Source organism: Moschus berezovskii, chromosome 9 (genome assembly GCF_049115385.1).
Source record: "Moschus berezovskii isolate FMDL1 chromosome 9, NW_MosBer_1.0, whole genome shotgun sequence".
Classification (NCBI taxonomy): Eukaryota; Metazoa; Chordata; class Mammalia; order Artiodactyla; family Moschidae; genus Moschus; species Moschus berezovskii.
In genome coordinates, this window is record NC_142468.1 from 67,304,386 (window position 1) to 67,323,218 (window position 18,833).

Consider the following 18,833-nt stretch of genomic DNA (forward strand, 5'->3'; position numbering starts at 1 on the left):
ACTTATAAAAATTTCTTTGTACATTCTAGATACAAGCCCCTTGTCAGATATATGACTTCTAAATATTTTTTCCTATTCTGAAGATTGTCTTTCACGTTCTTAATAGTGTTCTTTGAAGCACAGAAATTTTCAGTTTTGGTGAATTTCAGTGTATGTATATTTTTCCTTTGTCACTTGTGCTTTTGGTATCATATTTAAAACACCATTGCCTAATCCAAGGTCGTGAAGATTTACTCCCGTCTTTTCTTTTAAGAGGTTTATAGTCTTAGCTCTCACATGTGAGTCTATGATTGATTTTGAGTTAATTTGTATATATGTGAATATATATGTATATATTGTAAAATAGGGGTCCAACTTCACGCTTGGACTCTTGGCATATGGATAGCCATTGTCCCAGCATCATTTGGTGAAAAGATGGTTCTTTCCCTTTTGAATTGTCTTGGCACCCTTGTTGAAGATCAAGTGACTATTGCTTCCATTTACAGTCTGACAGCTATTTTGTCCTCGGTCAAGTTATTAAGCCCCTCTAAGTCTCATTTTTTTTTTCATCTGCAAATTACAGCAACACCAAGGGCACAGTCCATGGCTGGGTTGCTTTGAGGATCCATTGAGATAACACATGTGAGGAAATCAGTGATCTGAGAAGAGGGACAGTCCGAAAATATCAACTAATGTTATTATTATTGCTGTTTGATTATTCATCCCTTGTTGAGACCAAGGGAAAACTTCCTGACAGCTGTGTCTGCAGGCCTGTACTAGACACAGAGGGAACAGATGGGACAGTCCCCAGATTCTGCCTTCAACAAGATATGACCTTCTAATTATGCAGGTCCCTAAGACTCAGGTCAGAAATTGTCAAGGTTCATTTGCCTGGGGAGCATGGCCTTGGAGGATGCAAGGGATATTGGTGGGCAGAGGAAGGAGGCTCAGGATCCACACTGCTCCTGGGCTCTGGGAGCCAACGGACCCTTCTAGAAAGTAGCAGGAGGTGAGGCTAGACAGATCAGATGGGGCTTGGATGCCAGGCCATAAGCCTGGACTTGCTCAGGTCAGGGATATGATAAAAAGAGGACAAGTGCTGGACAAGCTTCTTCTGCCCCACCCGCCTTGTAGACCTGTAGGGGTGACAGGATTACAGCAAGGGTGTGAAGGAGGAGTCTTACTCTGGGAGCAGAAAGGAATATGAGTACCATGAGAACAAGGCCTCGTTTATCCAGCTCAGGAGAGCCCTCATGGTACAGCCTTATTCAGAAGTGTGTGTGTGAGTATGTGTGTGTGTGCTCAGTCATGTCTGACTCTTTGAAACCCCGAGGACTGCAGTCCTCCAGGCTCCTCTGTCCATGGGATTTTCCAGGCAAAAATACCGGAGTGGGTTGCCATTTCCTCCTCCAGGGGATCTTCCTGATCCAGGGATTGAACCCACATCTCTTGGATTTTCTGCATTGGCAGGTTCTTTACCACTGACCACCTGGGAAGCCCTTGCCTTATTCAGAGGGATTGGCTAAAAGGGTCTCAGGGACCCTTGTCACCATGTCTGGCCACAGGCTCTAGCAGGTGCCTGGGGGGCACCTTCCAGCACTTTCCAGAACTTATTGAGAAAGCATAGGGTTCAATGAATACCTAATAGTGTTAAGTACCTGCTCACAGTGCACCAGCTAAGGCTTTGGGGGCTTTACATTTGGTGGCTCATTAAGTGTTGGGAGTCAAGCACAATTAGCCCCATTTTACAGATGAGAAAGCAGAGGCCCAAGATCACAGAGGTGACACCTGGCAGAACCAGGCCTCAAGCCTAGGTCCAACTGACCCTAAATCCATGTCTTCTCCATGAAGATGGAATCTACAGGTCCACTCAGCCAAGGCCCTCTGTCCCCATAGTTCCCAGGCGCTGGACGTGAGGCTGGGCTTCAGCCTGTGCCAGGCAGAACTGGAGTTCCTGCAGAAACGGAGGGTGGTGGCGGCCCAGGCGCTGAAGGAGGTGCTGCAGCTGGAGGAGGACCTGCGGGCAGATGAGGTGGGTGAACGGAGGTCCACTCCAAGTCAAACCTGTCCTTCCAAACCGTGCCTGCCGCTGTGCTCTGCAGTCTCTCCGTGTCCCAGAGCGGCACTGCCTTTCCCGTGGTCCTTAGTGCCAAGGTCCCAGGCGCCCAGGTGAGGGCTGTGCTTCATCACTGTAGAATGTGATTCAGTTGTGTATTCACAGGGACAGGGAGGGTAGAGCAGAAGGAAAGGAAGGAGCCCAACAGCTCCTCCCCAGCACTGACATCCTGAGACAGTGAATGGTGTCCTAGCTACACGGGACCATGCGGCCTCCTTTTCCCAGCCAGGGAAACCTTGAGAGCTCCACTAGCTCACACATCCACACACCGCCTCCGTAAGCTGTAGGCCCTTCATTCTTTAATTCTCCCTTCCCCCAAATGTGTGTGCATATGCACACACACACACACACACACACAAAGAATGAACCGCAGTCGGGGACTGAAGACAAGCAGCTTGCACGTGCAGGGCCAGCTTCTATGCACAGGGCAGATGAGAGTGCCTCTGTGCCGTCTGTCATCTCCCTGGTGTGGGCTGAGGCCCACACTCCCCTGAGCAGCAGTCAGCCCTCCGAGAGTTCCCCTTCTGAGGCTAACCACCGGTGTGGACAGAGACCTCGCCCCTTAGGACGGCTGTGACGGGGCTTCGGCTGACAGTAGTGCTCACAGTCCCCACTCAAATGAAAGCAAAGGGAATCTTGGTAAAGACCCCACACATCCCGCTCCCATCTGTAGGGAAACACACTAAGGGCATCTTAAACCTATGTAAGCCCACAGGTGACTACCTTGCTCCTTCCCATATAAAAAATCCATCTATTCCTGCTCCTACACATACGGTTTATTCTGAGCACACATCATGTGCCAAGCCTGGCCTTGGTGCTCTAACATCAAATCCCCTTATAGCAGATACTGATTTACAGCCATTAAAGAATCACACACTGGTTGGATTTTTGAGCAAGTCACCCAGCCCTCTGACCCCAGTTCATCCTCTTTTAACTGAGGGCTAGATTCACAGTGCTAAGAGCTCCTATGTGACTTTCTGATTTATTAAGCCTGACACCAACCATTGGGTTTAGAGTGAAGGTCCAGCTCTAAACCTAACAAATGGCCTGACACTCTGTGAAAAGCAGTTTTCAGGTTGCTCAATTCCCCCTGCCCCTGCTCTCTGTAGCCTGCTTTTCCTCCTCCACTGTTCTTTCTAAGCTCCTGTCACTCCAAGTCTTCTTCTGTCCAGCCTCAACACAACAGCCTGCCTCCATGCGCCCCCAGGTCCCGCTGATAGCCATCATGGCCACTGGGGGTGGAACAAGATCTATGACCGCCATGTATGGCCACCTGCTGGCGCTGCAGAAGCTGAACATCCTGAACTGCGCCAGCTATATCACCGGCCTGTCTGGGGCTACCTGGTAAGGAGCCGGGGACCAGTGTCTGTTGAAGCCCAGAGCAAGCAGCCAACAGGTTGGCCAGGAGGGGGGTTTCTGGTGAAGCTCCTCCGCCCCAAGATAGTGACTCGTGACACCTGTCGCCACTTACAGCTTTGTGACCTTGGGCATACAGCTTAACTTCTCTGAGTCTCATTTTCTGTAGCTGTAAAGTGGGGATAGTAACAGCACTGACCTCATGGAGTTGTTGCAAGATGCTGGCCATGACTTCCATTTACTACAGCAGGGGCCCAGGAGTGTGGTGGCCAGCCATGAGTGAACCACTGCTGCACCAACCCCATCCTGCCGGGGAGAGGCAGCTGTCCTCTCTTAGACCGACCATGCAAATCTCCTGGTATGGGTAGAGCTGGCCCCGCTGCTCTGGCTGCCCACATTGCGGCCCAGCCTACCCTGTGCGCTCCCTCTGCCATGTGGGCCGCCTCAGGCTCCCAGCTCCTCTCCCTTGCCAGAGAGCAGGGAGTGTGAGCCCTCAGCTCTGCCACAGGAGAGGCCAGTATGAGGACGGCTTCTCCACAGATGCAATGTTTGAATTTCTTTTAAGAGCAGGAAAAATGAAAAGAACTTCTAGGTTGAAGAAAATGTTTTAATAAATAATATTACTATATTCGTCTTTACACAATAGTCATAAAAGATAATTTTTTTACTATTTTTTATGATGGAAGGGGGCCACCAAAGTCATGTTGCAGCCCTGGTCTAGGGTGACCCAGGCCTCATGACAGCCCAGAACCTCTCAGCCAGGGCTGAGTCTTATTCTGTGGAAACTAGTAAGCCCCAGAACCTTCCAGGCCCCAACCTGTGCCCCTCATCCTGGAGGACTCTGGGTAGCTTTCATTTGGTGGACAGATGTGAGGAAAGCCAAGGGTTCCTGGTACACCAGAGGCCCTGAGGCTTCAGCCCAGAGGGGACAGAGGATAGCTGACAATTACTGGCATTGCCTCTGCACTGAGTCCCAGGGAGACTGTTTCCCATGGACCCTCTCATTTCTTCCTAACAAGAAGATTATGAGGAAGATGTTGTCATTATGCTCATTTTACAGCTGGAGAAAGGAAAGGATTGGCCCAAGGTCACTCAGCTAATGAGTGGTTGAGCTGGGATTTCAACCCAGGTTGAGTCCAGGGCCTACATTCTCAATCGTCACTGATAAACTGCTGCCCATGGGAAGTGGGCTAAGGAGATAGACCTGCTTGCATCGAAGTAGAGGGGTGTTTGCCTCCTCTGGGCCTACCTCTGGATCAGGCAGGAAACTGGGAGGAACATAGGCCGCGCTGGGGTGGGGGTGGGGTGTTTCCTGGCCTGGGAAATTGCTGGGAAGCTTTTAAAAATCAAAATCAATCCTTTGTAACATTTTTGAAAGCTTTTTAAAAGTAACCGCGTGAAACTAATGGAGAGCAGGGTGCTTTTTGTTGAACTCTCCTGAAGGCAGAGGCTGCAGCTCAGACAGTTGGGCAGCTGTAGGCCAGATCCCCGTGGGGAGGGGGATCCCTGCATGCTATCCTGACCTAGACTGAAGAGAGCTGTGTCCCGGCCAAGCAAAGGCAGACAGAGGCAAAGACCCAGGGCTGGGGACCTCTATCTTTGTTCTACTCCTCCCCACTGCCCACATAAAAGCTGAGAAGAAAAAGGGGAAATGAATCTTTAGCTGGCATCATAATTATAGAAATTAATGTGACAGAGTAGAAAGAGTCTAGAACTTGGGATCTCCCAAGCCTGGGGTCAGTGGTGCTAGTGGTAAAGAACTTGTCTGTCAATGCAGGAGATGTAAGAGACTTGGGTTTGATCCCTGGGTTGGGAAAATCCCCTGGAGGAGGGCATGGCAACCCACTCCAGTATTCTTGCCTGGAGGATCCCACGGACAGAGGAGCCTGGTGGGCTATAGTTCACAGGGTCACAAAGAGTCAGACGCAACTGAAGCGCCTTAGCACACACAAACAGGGGCCAAATGTTAGCCCCACCACTCTGGCCCACCGCTTACTTTGGGCCAGGTACTGTCCTCACCATTTTATATTAATTCATGTCATCTTCAGAGTAATGCTGGGAGGTAGGTACAGTTACCAGCATTCTCCCCAGTCCACAGATGGGGACCCTGAGGTGAGGCGCAAGTAGGTAACTTGTCCAGGTCACACAGCTGGTGAGGGGCAGGGTCTAGTTTTGAACCCAGGCAGACCTGGGCCCAGAATCCTCACTGTTAAACAATGTACTTTACCTGGCACATGACAGGCAGTCAAGAAACAGCAGCAACTGTGACACTGAGTAAGACTGTTCTCCCCTTCACTGCCAGGCCTCATCTCCTTTCCTTCAGGCTCCTCTCCTGGCAGGTGAGGGTTTCCCATGACCTGCCCACCTTCTTTCCTGCCAGAGCCTAGGGTCCATCAGACCAGGCCTGGCTCAGCTCTATCAGCCGTGCCTGTCTCTCTCCAGGACCATGGCCACCTTGTACCGTGACCCTGACTGGTCCTCCAAAAACCTGGAGCGTGCCATCCTCGAGGCACGGAGGCACGCGGTCAAGGACAAGATGCCGGCCCTGTTCCCAGACCAGCTCCTTAAATTCCAGGAGGAGCTCCAGCAGCGCAGGCAGGAAGGCTACAAGGTCACCTTCACAGACTTCTGGGGCCTGCTGATTGAGGCCTGTCTGGGGGATGAGGTATGTGCTCAGCTTCCCTTGGGGTCCAACCTGCCTGGGGCTGATGCCCAGCCTTCTGCCTTCGTGAGGGCATCGGGAGGTACGTCAGAGCGTGACGGAGTTAGACCTGCGTGCGGGTGCGTCCTTGGGCTGTAAGAAGCTTGAGGCATCAGAATGCATGATGGAGCCAGATGGTGGGATTGTCTTCCCACATCCTTTTAAATATGACTGAGGCCCTCCCCTGGGGGTGGCTTTGGTGCAACCCTGCAGAGAGGCAGCTTTTCCTCTGAGAACCTCTGAGAGAAAATGGGGAGGGAGCTGTCAGACTGTGATACAAGCCTGACCCCAAGTGGAAGAGAGAGGGAAGAAAGGCTGGGTGGAAGCATCCTAGCCCATTGTGTGGTCCCTTGGAGAGTCCTCCAGCCAAGCTGGCTGTCAGAGGAGTCTGGCAGACTGCCCCCCACAGAATGGGCCTAACTCAGGATCCCTGCTGCACTCTGTCATGGCCTGGGCCCCTTCTCGTGGCCACCACACAGGGGATGAGCTCAGGGAGGTTCCTTCCAGCTCTGATATCCAATGATCTGAGTAATGTGTGCTCATGAAGAGAACCTACTTGGACTGGGACCCAGTTGCTGTGAGAGCCATGTCTGCCATGGTGTGGCAGTGGGATGCCCATGGGATGCTATGGACCCAGACATTGCAGTGAGCTCAGCTAACACCTGGAAACGTCTGACGGCATGGGCCCCAGGGAGGAACCAACTTTGGCTGTTGCTTGATGCCAAAATAGGGCTTCCCACCTAACTTCTCTCCAGGCCTAGGACTGTCTGCCCCATTCCCGAAGGTGTCTGAAGAGTTCTGAATTCAAATAAGAACTTTCCAGAAGGAAGAGGGACAGCAAATTATTTTCTAGTAGACCCCTTCTTCCATAAAACACAGAAAATTTGAGCAACCAAGGATGGCCCAGATCTCATCTTCAACATTCATTCATTCCTCATTCATTCTTTCAACAAAATTAAGAACCTCTGCATGCCAGGAGCTGTGCTAGGCAGCGGGGATTCAGACTGGGGCCCTCACAGCTTTCAGCGGATCCCTGCCCCTTTTGATAACCCACCGTCTACTCTGTCCCCATGATGGAAAAGGGCAGGCAGAGGCTGAGAGTGTCGGCTTTTGGTTTCCAGCAGGACAGGGTTTGAATTCTGGCTCTGCTCTGTGCTATTCCTTGAATAGGGATTTTGTCACTAAGTGATAGTATTTCTAACAGTGGTTACTGTCCCATGTGATGAGGAATGTGCCAAGGCCTTTGACATTAGAAGTCTGAGCATCGTCCAGGGTTTGGTGTGGGAAGGAGCCGAGGTTTCCAGGAAAGCAAGTCTAGGGCTGAAGGAAGGAGGCCTCTGCTCTTCCACTCCGGCCAAGGCAGGGGCCTCTTTCCCTTAGGACCCCTTGATAGTGAGTGTGGACTGGGCTCTTCCCTGAGTCTGCAATGTCTTCTCCTTCCTGGATGGTCAGCTCCAGGAAGCTGCATCTCTGGGCCCAGTTGTGATAGGCATCCTGTTGGCCTTTCAAAGGAGGCTTTCATCAGTCCTTCCAATCAACCCTGAATATTCATCGGAAGGACTGAGGCTGAAGCTGAAGTTCCAATACTTTGGCAACCTGATGCAAAGAGCCAACTCAGGGAAAAGACCCTGATACTAGGAAAAATTGAAGGCAGGCATAGATGGGGGTGACAGAGGATGAGATGGTTGGATGGCATTACTGACTCAATGGACATGAGTTTGAACAAACTCTGGGAGATAGCGAAGGACAGGGAAGCCTTGCATGCTGCAGTCCATGGGATCTGAGTGATTGAACAACAGTTGTTTGACCCACACGTGTGTTTACCATCCCATACAGGTTCCATGGTCTTCACACACTTGGGCAACCATGGATGTCAGCCACCAGGCAGCTGCTTGGTCTGGGGTTAGAGCCTGGCCTTGTCTACACAGGCTGATTCACTTTGGGAGGTGGCCTATGGTTGAGGAGGATCTGCAGGACACCCACTCTGATTAGACTGCACTGTGCTTTGGGGACTTGGAACTTGACTGCCATCTGGTGCCCAGTTTCCAAGCCTTTTGTTTTTAAAAAAGAAAAGTCTTTTTTCTTCTCAAACAAATTTGAGATCCCAACATGCAAAGCAGATTTCTTGTTTTTAATGGAGCTGGTCTAGTTTGAGTGGGGTGGAAGATGATGAAGATGAAGGGGGGCAGTGGTGGCCTCCTCTGCCCCTACCTTTTCATTCTGTGGTCCCTGAGACATGAGGAGAACCCTGGGACTCTGAGGGTCAGCCCTCAACTGCAGACACAGTCCCACCGGGTCTGTGTGTCTGGGGTGGTGAACAGCCCAAGGACAAGTGAGCATTCTCCGGGTGCATTGTCAGAGCAGGTTTGGCTGGTGTCAGCTGAGACCTCCACAGAAGTCTGGTGGGCTCAGGAGCCAGGAAATGATCTGCCAGAGGTCCAGACTGTTCTCTATTTTGCACTGCTTCCAGGAGCTTGTCTGCTTCTTTCCCTTAACCATTATTTTTCCCCACAGAGAAATGAATGCAAACTGTCAGATCAGCGTGCTGCTTTGTGCCAGGGCCAGAACCCCCTGCCCATCTACCTCACCATCAATGTCAAGGATGATGTAAGCAACCAGGATTTCAGAGGTAACACTGCTGCTGCTGCTGCTGCTAAGTCACTTCAGTCATGTCCGACTCTGTGTGACCCCATAGAAGGAAGCCCACCAGGCTCCCCCATCCCTGGGATTCTCCAGGCAAGAACACTGGAGTGGGTTGCCATTTCCTTCTCCACTGGTGACTAGCAATTTTACGAAGGGGTCCCTTCTCAGCAGGCAAAGGCACTCAGTACCCCCAGCACACGCCTCTCCACCACACCTTTGCCAACCTCCTCACCAAAATACTGTGCTGACAGCTGAAGAAGTCCACTTTGCTCCCTGCTTCTGCTCAGATGCACATAGGGCATGGGTGGCAGGGTCCTGGGGTTCCCCTGAGCAGAGATTTGATGGGACAGAGGAAATAAAAGTCGTCAAGGGAAAGAATCCTAGATATTTCTTAAGCTGCCAGGATGGAAGGACTCTAGAGACCTGCCCTGCTTCCGGGTCCGTTTTTGGTCCTGGTTTATCCCATTTTGAAGAGCAAATGAGCCTGTACAGGTTGCAAAACTGTCTTGCGGGCCCTCGGAAGCCGGCCACGGGCGCCCCCTTGTGTCATGCAGGAGGACTGCGGCCTCCCGGTCCCAGGCTCCTTGAGGCAGGGTGGGCGGGGCCGCCCGGCAGGAGACTGACATCTGCCCTTCTTCGAGTGCAGAGTGGTTCGAGTTCTCCCCCTACGAGGTGGGCATGCAGAAGTACGGAGCCTTCATCCCCACAGAGCTCTTCGGCTCCGAGTTCTTCATGGGGCGGCTGATGAAGAGGATCCCAGAGTCGCGGATGTGCTACATGCTAGGTGACTCCTGGCTGGGGGAGGCCCCTGGGAACCCCGCCCCATGCTGAACAGGCTCCACCTTGGTTAGAGGATTGACAAAGAAACACTCTCTGTCCCCCCCAAGATCTTGTCCCAGGTTCGGGGGCCAGTGTGGGTTATTCCTTGGGCATGTGACCCTGCTGGCATCTGTCAGCATCCCCTCATCCCACGAGAGGCTCCTGACCTAACCTGAGACTAGCCTCCCAGACTGCCCTGATCTGCCTGTGACCCTTTGGGCCCAGAAGGACCTAACAGGGTCCCGGGGTCACTGGGGACCAAAGGGGACTCTCCCAATGTCTTTGTCTCCGTTGTCTCCCTGGTGTATGTTCAGAACCAGACTTGGAGTGGCAGGCTGAGATGAAAGTTTCTGGAACTTCTGCCCCTTTCCTCCATCTCCATCTCCAGGCAGCAACATGCCTGTTTCCAGGGGTTGACTCTGCCCCTGGGATCTAAGAGGCCAGAGGGGACCTTAGGGTGAAGACAGAGTCTCTGGGGAAGCCTGGCCCAGTTCCCAACACTATGCTCCCAGGTCCTCCAGAAGGTTGGCCTACTGAGTGCAGGGGCCTGACTGTGACGTCCACTTATAGAGTCATCCCCTTCAGAGAGTGTACTATACCCATCAAAGTGAGACTGCAGAAAACAGACCCATCTCTACGGCCTCAACAATCAGTTACACCCTTACTTAGTCTGGTTGTCTGCCTTCCTCTCCCTTCCATCTACCCCAAATCCAGCCTTCTTGGAAAGTCCCACTTAAGCCCTGTTTCTTAAGGGAAGTCCGCCCTGAAGCCCGCAGCCCTCAGCAGCCTCTCCTTTCTCTGAGCACCTTTGCTATCCGGTATGTGGCTCAGAGGTCTGTAGGTAAGACACTGGGGCATGAAATCTGGTTTCTCATTTATTAGCTGCTCAAAGTTGGCCAGTTTACCTATCCTTCCTGAGCTTAAGTTTTCTCATCTGTAAATTGAGCTTAAGAGTAAAACCAGCCTTATCAATTCAGTTCAGTTGTTCAGTCGTGGCTGACTCTTTGCGACCCCATGGACTGCAGTCCACCAGGCTCCTCTGTCCATGGGGATTCTCCAGGCAAGAATACTGGAATGGGTTGCTATGCCCTCCTCCAGGGGATCTTTCCAACCCAGGGATCTAGTCCACATCTCCTGAGTTGGTAGGTGGATTCTTTACCCACTGGACCACCTGGGAAGCCCCAACTGCCCTCTCCCAGTTCCAAGAGGAGAGTGGAAAAGAGCTAAGTCACTTATGTCGAGCTGCTCTGCAAGGAGAGGGAAAGCAAAGCCTGTCCCTCTCCCTGAGCATCCTGACTTAGAGGGCCATCAAGGCCAATATTTGGGTGGGCCTGGAGGTTCTTGGACAGAGCTGCTCATGGCTGGTCTTGCCCCTAGGTTTATGGAGTAGTATCTTCTCCCTGAACCTGCTTGATGCCTGGAACCTATCCCACACCTCGGAGGAGTTTTTTCACAAGTGGACAAGAGATAGAGTGCATGATATTGGTGGGTGACCTGCCGGCCTCCTCTCTTGGTTGGGAGACATAGGGGTGGGGAGGTGGGTCACAAACTGAGGACCAGACCACCTGCCACATGTTTCATCATCAGGCAGCTTGGGCTCGAGGGTCTTCCCTGCCTGGAGAGGCAGGTGGCTGTAGGTGGACACACCTGTGCCAGCTCTGGCCTGGCTGGGGCGGGGGGCGGGGGGACGCACTGTGCAGTAGGCCTGGCAGAGCTGCAGGGCACCTGGGTTATTGAAGAGGATGGGGTTATATGAATGCTGTTAAAGGCTGCCCTTCTGGACTCTGTTCTCTCGGGAACGCCTCCTTGCCAATCACCCTGGCTCCCTCTCCACTACCTTACTCCTGCTGCATGTCTCTCCCCTGGGTCCTCCTAGCTCTAACGCCAAAGCCTTGAGAACTAGGCAAGAAAAGTGTGCACTGCACTTACAGATGGACCTCTGGATGCGGGGCACCCAGGCAATGCTTCACCTGGGCAGTCTGAGGACCCCAGCCCTGTGACTTCCATCCCTCCTCCCCTGCAGAAGACGAGCCACTCCTGCCTGAAATCCCCAAATGTGATGCCAACGTCCTGGACACCACCGTGGTGACGCCAGCATCCTGGCTGTCCAACACTTTCCGTGACATCCTCACCCATAGGGCCTTTGTCTCCAAGTTCCACAACTTCCTGCTGGGGCTGCAGCTGCACACCGACTACCTCCAGAACAACCAGTTCTCCATGTGGAAAGGTATCCCTACCTGCTGCCTCTGTCTGAAGGAAGGAGAAGTGGGTATAGAGGCTGCCAGGGAAAAAGGTTGAGAAAACATGGCTGCCCACATTCATCCGGCCAAGTGGCAGGCTCTCCCCATGGTGTATTCTGAATTTGGTGAAGCTTTGAACAGTGAGTGGAGTTCAGTTCAATTCAGTCACTCAGTCGTGTCTGACTCTTTGCAACCCCATGAATCACAGCACGCCAGGTCCCCCTGTCCATCACCAACTCCCAGAGTTCACTCAAACTCATGTCCATTGAGTCGGTGATGCCATCCAGCCATCTCATTCTCTGTCGTCCCCTTCTCCTCCTGCCCCCAATACCTCCCAGCATCAGAGTCTTTTCCAGTGAGTCAACTCTTCGCTTGAGGTGGCCAAAGTATTGGAGTTTCAGCTTTAGCATCAGTCCTTCCAGTGAACACCCAGGACTGATCTCCTTTAGAATGGACTGGTTGGATCTCCTTGCAGCCCAAGGGACTCTCAAGAGTCTTCTTCAACACCACAGTTCAAAAGCATCAGTATTGGCCTATTTAATTAATTGAATCTATGCTATGTCTCTATACAGCATCTGTATAAGAACCCCAGCAGGTAGAAATTGGCCCCATTTTACAGGTGGGGAGTGTGTGGGTTCTGACTTTCTACAGCTGTGTTCTGGGGGCCCCTTTTATGTGGGTGTGGCCCCCAGAGTTGGGCGGAGATGGCCCAGTGCAAGATCCTCCTAATAGTGAGTGCAGAGCTGGATCTTAATCTGTGGTCTGGCCGCTTCCACTCCAGACCCCATCCCACCCTGCCAAGGCTCTAAGGATGATGTTTCACCATCTTTGGTATTTTACTTGGCCATGGTCTGCATATGGCTGCTTGAGCCTGCCCTAATAATCTTTGTCCTGTCTGGGACAAGAAGGGCAGCTGGCTCCTGGTCCACAGTCTGTACTCATTTATAAGATCCTCTTAAGCCCCTGCTCTCCACAAGTTCTGTGGCTGAGGCTTTGTGGGCTCTCTGTGCATGTTCCATAAAAGACATGCTGAACCCTTTCAGTTCAGTTCAGTTCAGTCACTCAGTTGTGTCCAACTCTTTGCAACCCCATGGATTGCAGCACGCCAGGCTTCCCTGTCCATCACCAACTCCCGGAGCCTGCTCAAACCCGTCCATTGAGTTGGTGATGCCATCCAACCATCTCATCCTCTGTCATCCCCTTCTCCTGCCTTCAGTCTTTCCCAGCATCAGGGTCTTTTCCAATGAGTCAGTTCTTCGCATCAGGTGGCCAGAGTATTGGAGCTTCAGCTTTAGCATCAGTCCTTCTGATGAATATTCAGGACTGATTTCCTTTAGGATTGACTGGTTTGATATCCTTGCAGTCCAAGGGCCTCTCAAGAGTTTTCTCCAACACCACAGTTCAAAAGTATCAATTCTTTGGCACTCAGCTTTCTTTATGGTCCAACTCTCACATCCATACATGACTACTGAAAAAACCATAACTTTTTTTTTTTTTTTTTTGCTAAAACCCCATAGATAAGGCTGTTCTTCCTCAGGCCACCCAGCGGGAGCACTGGTACTCACCGGGCACCCTGGTGGAGGGCAGGGCGGGAGGCCAGGCTGAAGTAGAGGAGCTTCGGGCAGGGCACCAGGTGCCTTTGACCACTGGCTGAGATCAGGGGGTGAGGAGTGAGGATAACTGGAAGCCTGACTTTCAGACACGGTGCTGGACAGCTTCCCAAACCAGCTGACAGGATCTGTGAAACACTTGTGCCTGCTGGACACCGCATTCTTTGTCAACTCCAGCTATGCGCCCCTCCTCAGGCCTGAGAGAAAAGCTGACCTCATCATCCACCTTAATTACTGTGCTGGGTCCCAGACAAAGGTGAGTGCAGCAGAGAAAGGCTCCTGCCCCACTCCCCACAGGCTCCTACAGTTAGCATCAGAGTCACTCAAGCCACTATGCAGGGGGTTAGGTGGAGGTTATGATGCAGGCTAGACATCCAAACCTCAGGGGGCAGCCCACTGGCCCTCATGTGATGGGACCCAGGTTTACTAGATTCCCTGAGCTAATTCCAATTTTATTCTTGCTGCTGCTGCTGCTAAGTCACTTCAGTTGTGTCCGACTCTGTGTGACCCCGTAGATGGCAGCCCACCAGGCTCCCCCGTCCCTGGGATTCTCCAGGCAAGAACACTGGAGTGGGTTGCCATTTCCTTCTCCAATGTGTGAAAGTGAAAAGTGAAAGTGAAGTCGCTTTTATTCTTACATTAAAGCACTTCCCATATTTGGAAATTCTTCCCGCTGCAAAGAGAAAAAAGAGTTTTAAAAAATAACCTTAATAGAGCCCAGTCAATTCTAAAGTATTGTACCATCCTAGAGAGTTTGTCGGAGAAGGCAATGGCAAGCCACTCCAGTACTCTTGCCTGGAGAGTTTGTAATGTCCTAGTTTCAAAATGATTACATGATTCCCCCAACCCCAGAGTATGAGCCTCCATGTTATTACACCAAAGAGTTAGGACTTTTTAAAAATTTATTTCCTTTTGAAAATTTCTGGATTTTCAAGGGAAAAACACTGGGTTTTGGTCTATCTTAATGCAGTCCTATCCTGAGGCCAGGGAAAGGGGCATGTAGACAGATGACAAGGATGACGCCAGTGATAATGGCTGAAGTGTGTAAACAAAGCTTACTCTATCCTTGTGCCAACTCTTGGAGGTCGATGGTAGCTGCCGTTCTTCCCAGGCTATAGGAGAGGGAGGCGACACACAGAGAGGGCCAGTGGCTTGCTTAAGACCGTACAGCTGGTGAGCATAGAATAGGGAGTAGAATGAAAGGGATACTGCTCTGAGTTAAAGTCTGCCGTTCTTGTTACATCATGATTATAAAGATGCCCTTTCAGAGTTCTCTCTGGCCCTGTGGCACTTTGTCAGTTTCAGATCCCATGCAGGTCCCACAAAAGCCTGGCAAGCCATGGCTGTCACCCTCTCCGGGGGCACCCACACCTCCAGGTCTGTGTTTGGGTGAAGCATCATCGAAAGGGCTTCTGTCCATTTTACTTGGGGCAGGAGCTTGTGGTTGGACCCATGCCAACCTATTGCCTCAGGCTCTTCATCCTGACCCAACTTTGTCTTAAAAATAGCACAGATAGCCAAAGCAGTGGGAGAGCTGAGTTGTTAGCTGGGGAAATCAGGAAGCTGGAGCTAAGAACTCTGTGTTTCTGGTCCACCCTCACCCCTCCTGATACTCACACAATGTCCTCCTGTGATGTTCTAGCCTATGAAGCAAACCTGTGAGTACTGCACCGTGCAGAACATCCCCTTCCTCAAATACGAGCTGCAGGAGGAGGAGGATAACCTCAAGGAGTGCTACCTGCTGGAGAACTCCCAGGAGCCCGACACACCCATTGTGACCTTTTTCCCACTCATCTGCGACACCTTCCAAAATTACAAGGCCCCAGGTAAGCTGCGGTGAGCTCAGGTCCCACCTGCCCCCAGACCTTGGACGGCGAGCTCTTAGATGTGCAGTAACAGAGGGAGCCTGGCTTAGCTCCAGACTGAGCCAACCTTGGCTTTGGCGAGAAAGGACGACCCCCCAGGCCCCGGGCCCCAGCGATGTCCAATTCCACTCTTTTAGTCATTCACAGCCTGGAGCTGAGCTAGTACCATGGCGATCCTGAGACGGGCAAGCTCTGTCCCTGCCCTGGGGGACTGGGAGATGTGTGTGCGCATGTGCGTGTGTGAGTGTGCAACAGGTGCCTGTTTTCCTGGGAATGTGCTGGGGTGGGCCTCACAGAGAGGGCCAGAAACAAGCCATTACAAGTTCACACCTAAAGGGCTACAGTGAGTCCTTCTGCTCCTCCAGGTGTGGAACGAAGCCCAGAGGAGCTGGAGCAGGGCCAGGTTGACATCTACGGTCCCAAAACTCCCTATGCCACCAAGGAGCTGACATACACTGAGGCCGCCTTCGACAAACTGGTGAAGCTTTCCGAGTATAACATCCTGAATAACAAGGACAAGCTCCTTCAGGCCTTGCAACTGGCTGTAGAGAGGAAACGCCAGAAGAGCCAGTGTCCCCCCTAAAATCCCAGGGCACCTCACCGATCCTGTGTCTGCTTCTAGCATCAGAGGTGTAGAACCCACCAGGGCTGACCAGCCACACAGCCAGCTCTGCTCTCTAGCGTGGCTGGCCTGGGCTTTCTATCAAAAAAATTAAAATTAAAAAGGAAAGTTGAGAGAGACAGAGATAAAGGAAAATAATAAAGGGATGTATGGGGGCCTTATATCCACTGGAATTTTTTAAAACCTTCCCTACAGGGAAGGGGTTCCAAAAGCCAAAGGCACTCACATATGCCTAAAGAATGAATAGCATGACCTGACTTTATATGAGAGGCTGGTTTCCCAGTAATCTTGAACTCACAGCAGGAACTCAAAACCCTCCCCTCACTATTCCACTCTGCTTGGGGAATGCACCAGAGGACTTGAGAAGCATTCTGAGTTCTCTGGGAAAATTTTTTTTTTTAAGTTAAGGCAATTGTATTCTTGTGATTTTCATAGACAATTGTATTTTGTGACTTATTTTTATGAAGCCTCATATTAATAGGAAGTGTAATGCTTGAAGATCTAGATGGAGCACTAGAGACATTCTGGTCTGTTCAGCAACAAACACGAAAAACTGATAGGGTTTCAGCAGCCCCTCTGCAGCTACTCAGAGCCCTAGGACTGATGATTCACCCTGTGATCTGGACTGGGCAGCCTTGCTGAGCAACCAGCTCATTATGCCAAGCTAAGTCCATGTCTGTAGCTCAGGTCCGCGGAACAAGGATCTTGGATACAGCTCAGCGAGGTCTGGGCAGGTACATCCGGCATCAGGTGAGTGCGGCCACCACTAGCTGACCAGCCTGCTCCCTGAGCATATCCCCATCCTCTTACCAGCTCCTGTCTGGTTCCCAGATGGGATTATTTATTTCTGAGTTGCATTCCTCTTATTTATTATATAAGCCCCATGGCCAGTGCATCGCAGCTCTTGAAGAGACACTCTGAGATAACAAAACTGGAAAGGATCAACCCAGAAAGGACCACATTAACCCTGAGAAAAACGCTCATCCATGGAGTTGGTTTCCAGATGAATCACTGGCAAAGCCCCAGGACCCAGAAGCTCAAAGTATCCAGGTCTCCAATCAGGCCAGGAATTTAACTGAAGAAATGTGTAACCTGAGCCATTGAGAAGCCGGGGCAATGGGAGAGACCAGAAAGGCATGTGGCCCTCACGAAGCCCAGCACATCTGGAATACACAGCCACCATGCTCCCTAAGCAGTCCTATGGATGTTAGGAGATGCGTGGTGACAGGTGCCAAAAGTTTATCAAAATCATCCTCTGATTTATATCCTTGCTACTCAAGGGGAACTGATTAGAAATGTAGAGTCTCAGGCCACACCCCAGCCATACTGACACAGAATCTGCATTTTAAGATTTTTCACCTCCTCTCCCCTGCCTCCCGGAGAAGGCAATGGCACCCCACTCCAGTACTCTTGCCTAGAAAATCCCATGGATGGAGGAGCCTGGTAGGCTGCAGTCCATGAGGTTGCTAAGGGTCGGACTGAGCAACTTCACTTTCACTTTTCACTTTCACACATTGGAGAAGGAAATGGCAACCCACTCCAGTGTTCTTGCCTGGTGGGCTTCTGTCTATGGGGTCACACAGAGTCGGACATGACTGAAGTGACTTAGCAGCAGCTCCCCTGCCTCCAGGTGATAATTATGCATACTGAAGTCTGAGAGGGGTGAATTTAGCTGTACTCTCCCATAAGCCAGAAAGCATAAGTCCATCACCTCCCCTGAGCCCTTGATAAACTGGACCTGGTCCCCTCCAGAAAATGCTGACTTGGGACCCCACTGTCTCCTCCGCCAGAGCAGCCAGCTGCCTCCACTCTGCCGTCTTTTCTTTCCATCTGCCAAGACAGGTTCTCTCCAAATTATCAGAGTGAGCCAGAAGACCTGTTTATCAAAATACCTCTGTGTTTATTGTAAGGTGAAGGCAGCCCTGCCTTGGATTCATCAAAGTGTGTAAATAAGGTTTATAAAATCTTTGTATTATTTGAACCTGGAATAAACTGGCCGTGTGGGTGAATGCTGTCAACTCATTGGCTCTCATTTATGATGCTGCAATCTATTCATAACTCCTGCCCTCATCCCTGCCTGGGCTTCCCACATGTGCTGCCAGAGGCATGAGAAAGCCATGCCAGCCCTCCTGCCATCAGGGGTCCCTCCTTTCTCATGGTGGGGTGTCCCTCTGTTGCGAAGCCGTGTCAGTGGCCAGCGGAGAACCAGCCCTTGCCGATACGTGCTCTTTGAAGCTCAGATGATTTTCATGAAGCACTGATGGAGAGGAAAGAAGGGCAGCCAGCATCAGCCGAGCACCTACCTGATACACCGCGGTCCATGAACAGCTTCTGCTTCCTAGAAACTTAGATTTGGGTTCAGGGGAAAACGTGAAACCATAGTTTATGCTTTTTTATGTTGTCAACAGACGTGAGAAGTTAAATAGTGACTTAGCTTCTAAAACAATGCTGGTGATGTCACAGAGCTGGAGATAAGTAAGGACCACGCAAGGGCTAAGGACATGTGTCATCAGTTCCGAGAGGGGTGAGGGCATAGGGTCCTGGGGAGGACAAGGAGGCTGCCTCCTCAGGTTCCCTGCTCTCTACCTCTAACAATTTTTTTTTAATTTTGTTTTATTTTTGGGTGCACTGGGTCTTCATTGCTGTGCTCGGCTTTTTTCTAGTTGTGGTGTGTGGGCTTCTCACTGTGGTGTCTTCTCTTGTTGTGGAGCACAGGCTCTAGTCACACGGCCTCAGTAGCAACTCGATTTAATAGAAAAATTAAATAAAACTCCTCTCTCCCCCAGTCTTCCCAAGAGCAGCCATCATTCCACAGTGCCATGCAGCCCAGGCGCCCTGCCCCACAGATGTTTTCTGCCCCTATGTCCCCATGAAAACACTTC

At 51.3% G+C, this 18,833-nt stretch overlaps 1 protein-coding gene across 1 annotated transcript in view; it reads left to right on the forward strand.

Annotated features, from left to right (window-relative positions):
* PLA2G4E (phospholipase A2 group IVE) overlaps positions 1-17,953 on the forward strand; it is a 44,300-nt gene extending 26,347 nt beyond the window's left edge. Inside the window, exons 11-20 of the mRNA XM_055437043.2 lie at positions 1,876-2,011; positions 3,303-3,439; positions 5,894-6,116; positions 8,667-8,781; positions 9,442-9,579; positions 10,992-11,099; positions 11,638-11,841; positions 13,554-13,720; positions 15,107-15,290; positions 15,695-17,953. Coding sequence (XP_055293018.2) covers positions 1,876-2,011; positions 3,303-3,439; positions 5,894-6,116; positions 8,667-8,781; positions 9,442-9,579; positions 10,992-11,099; positions 11,638-11,841; positions 13,554-13,720; positions 15,107-15,290; positions 15,695-15,912 — 1,630 coding nt within the window. The 3' untranslated portion in view covers positions 15,913-17,953. The remainder of the gene's footprint in view (positions 1-1,875; positions 2,012-3,302; positions 3,440-5,893; positions 6,117-8,666; positions 8,782-9,441; positions 9,580-10,991; positions 11,100-11,637; positions 11,842-13,553; positions 13,721-15,106; positions 15,291-15,694) is intronic.
* Positions 17,954-18,833: the final 880 nt, after the last annotated feature.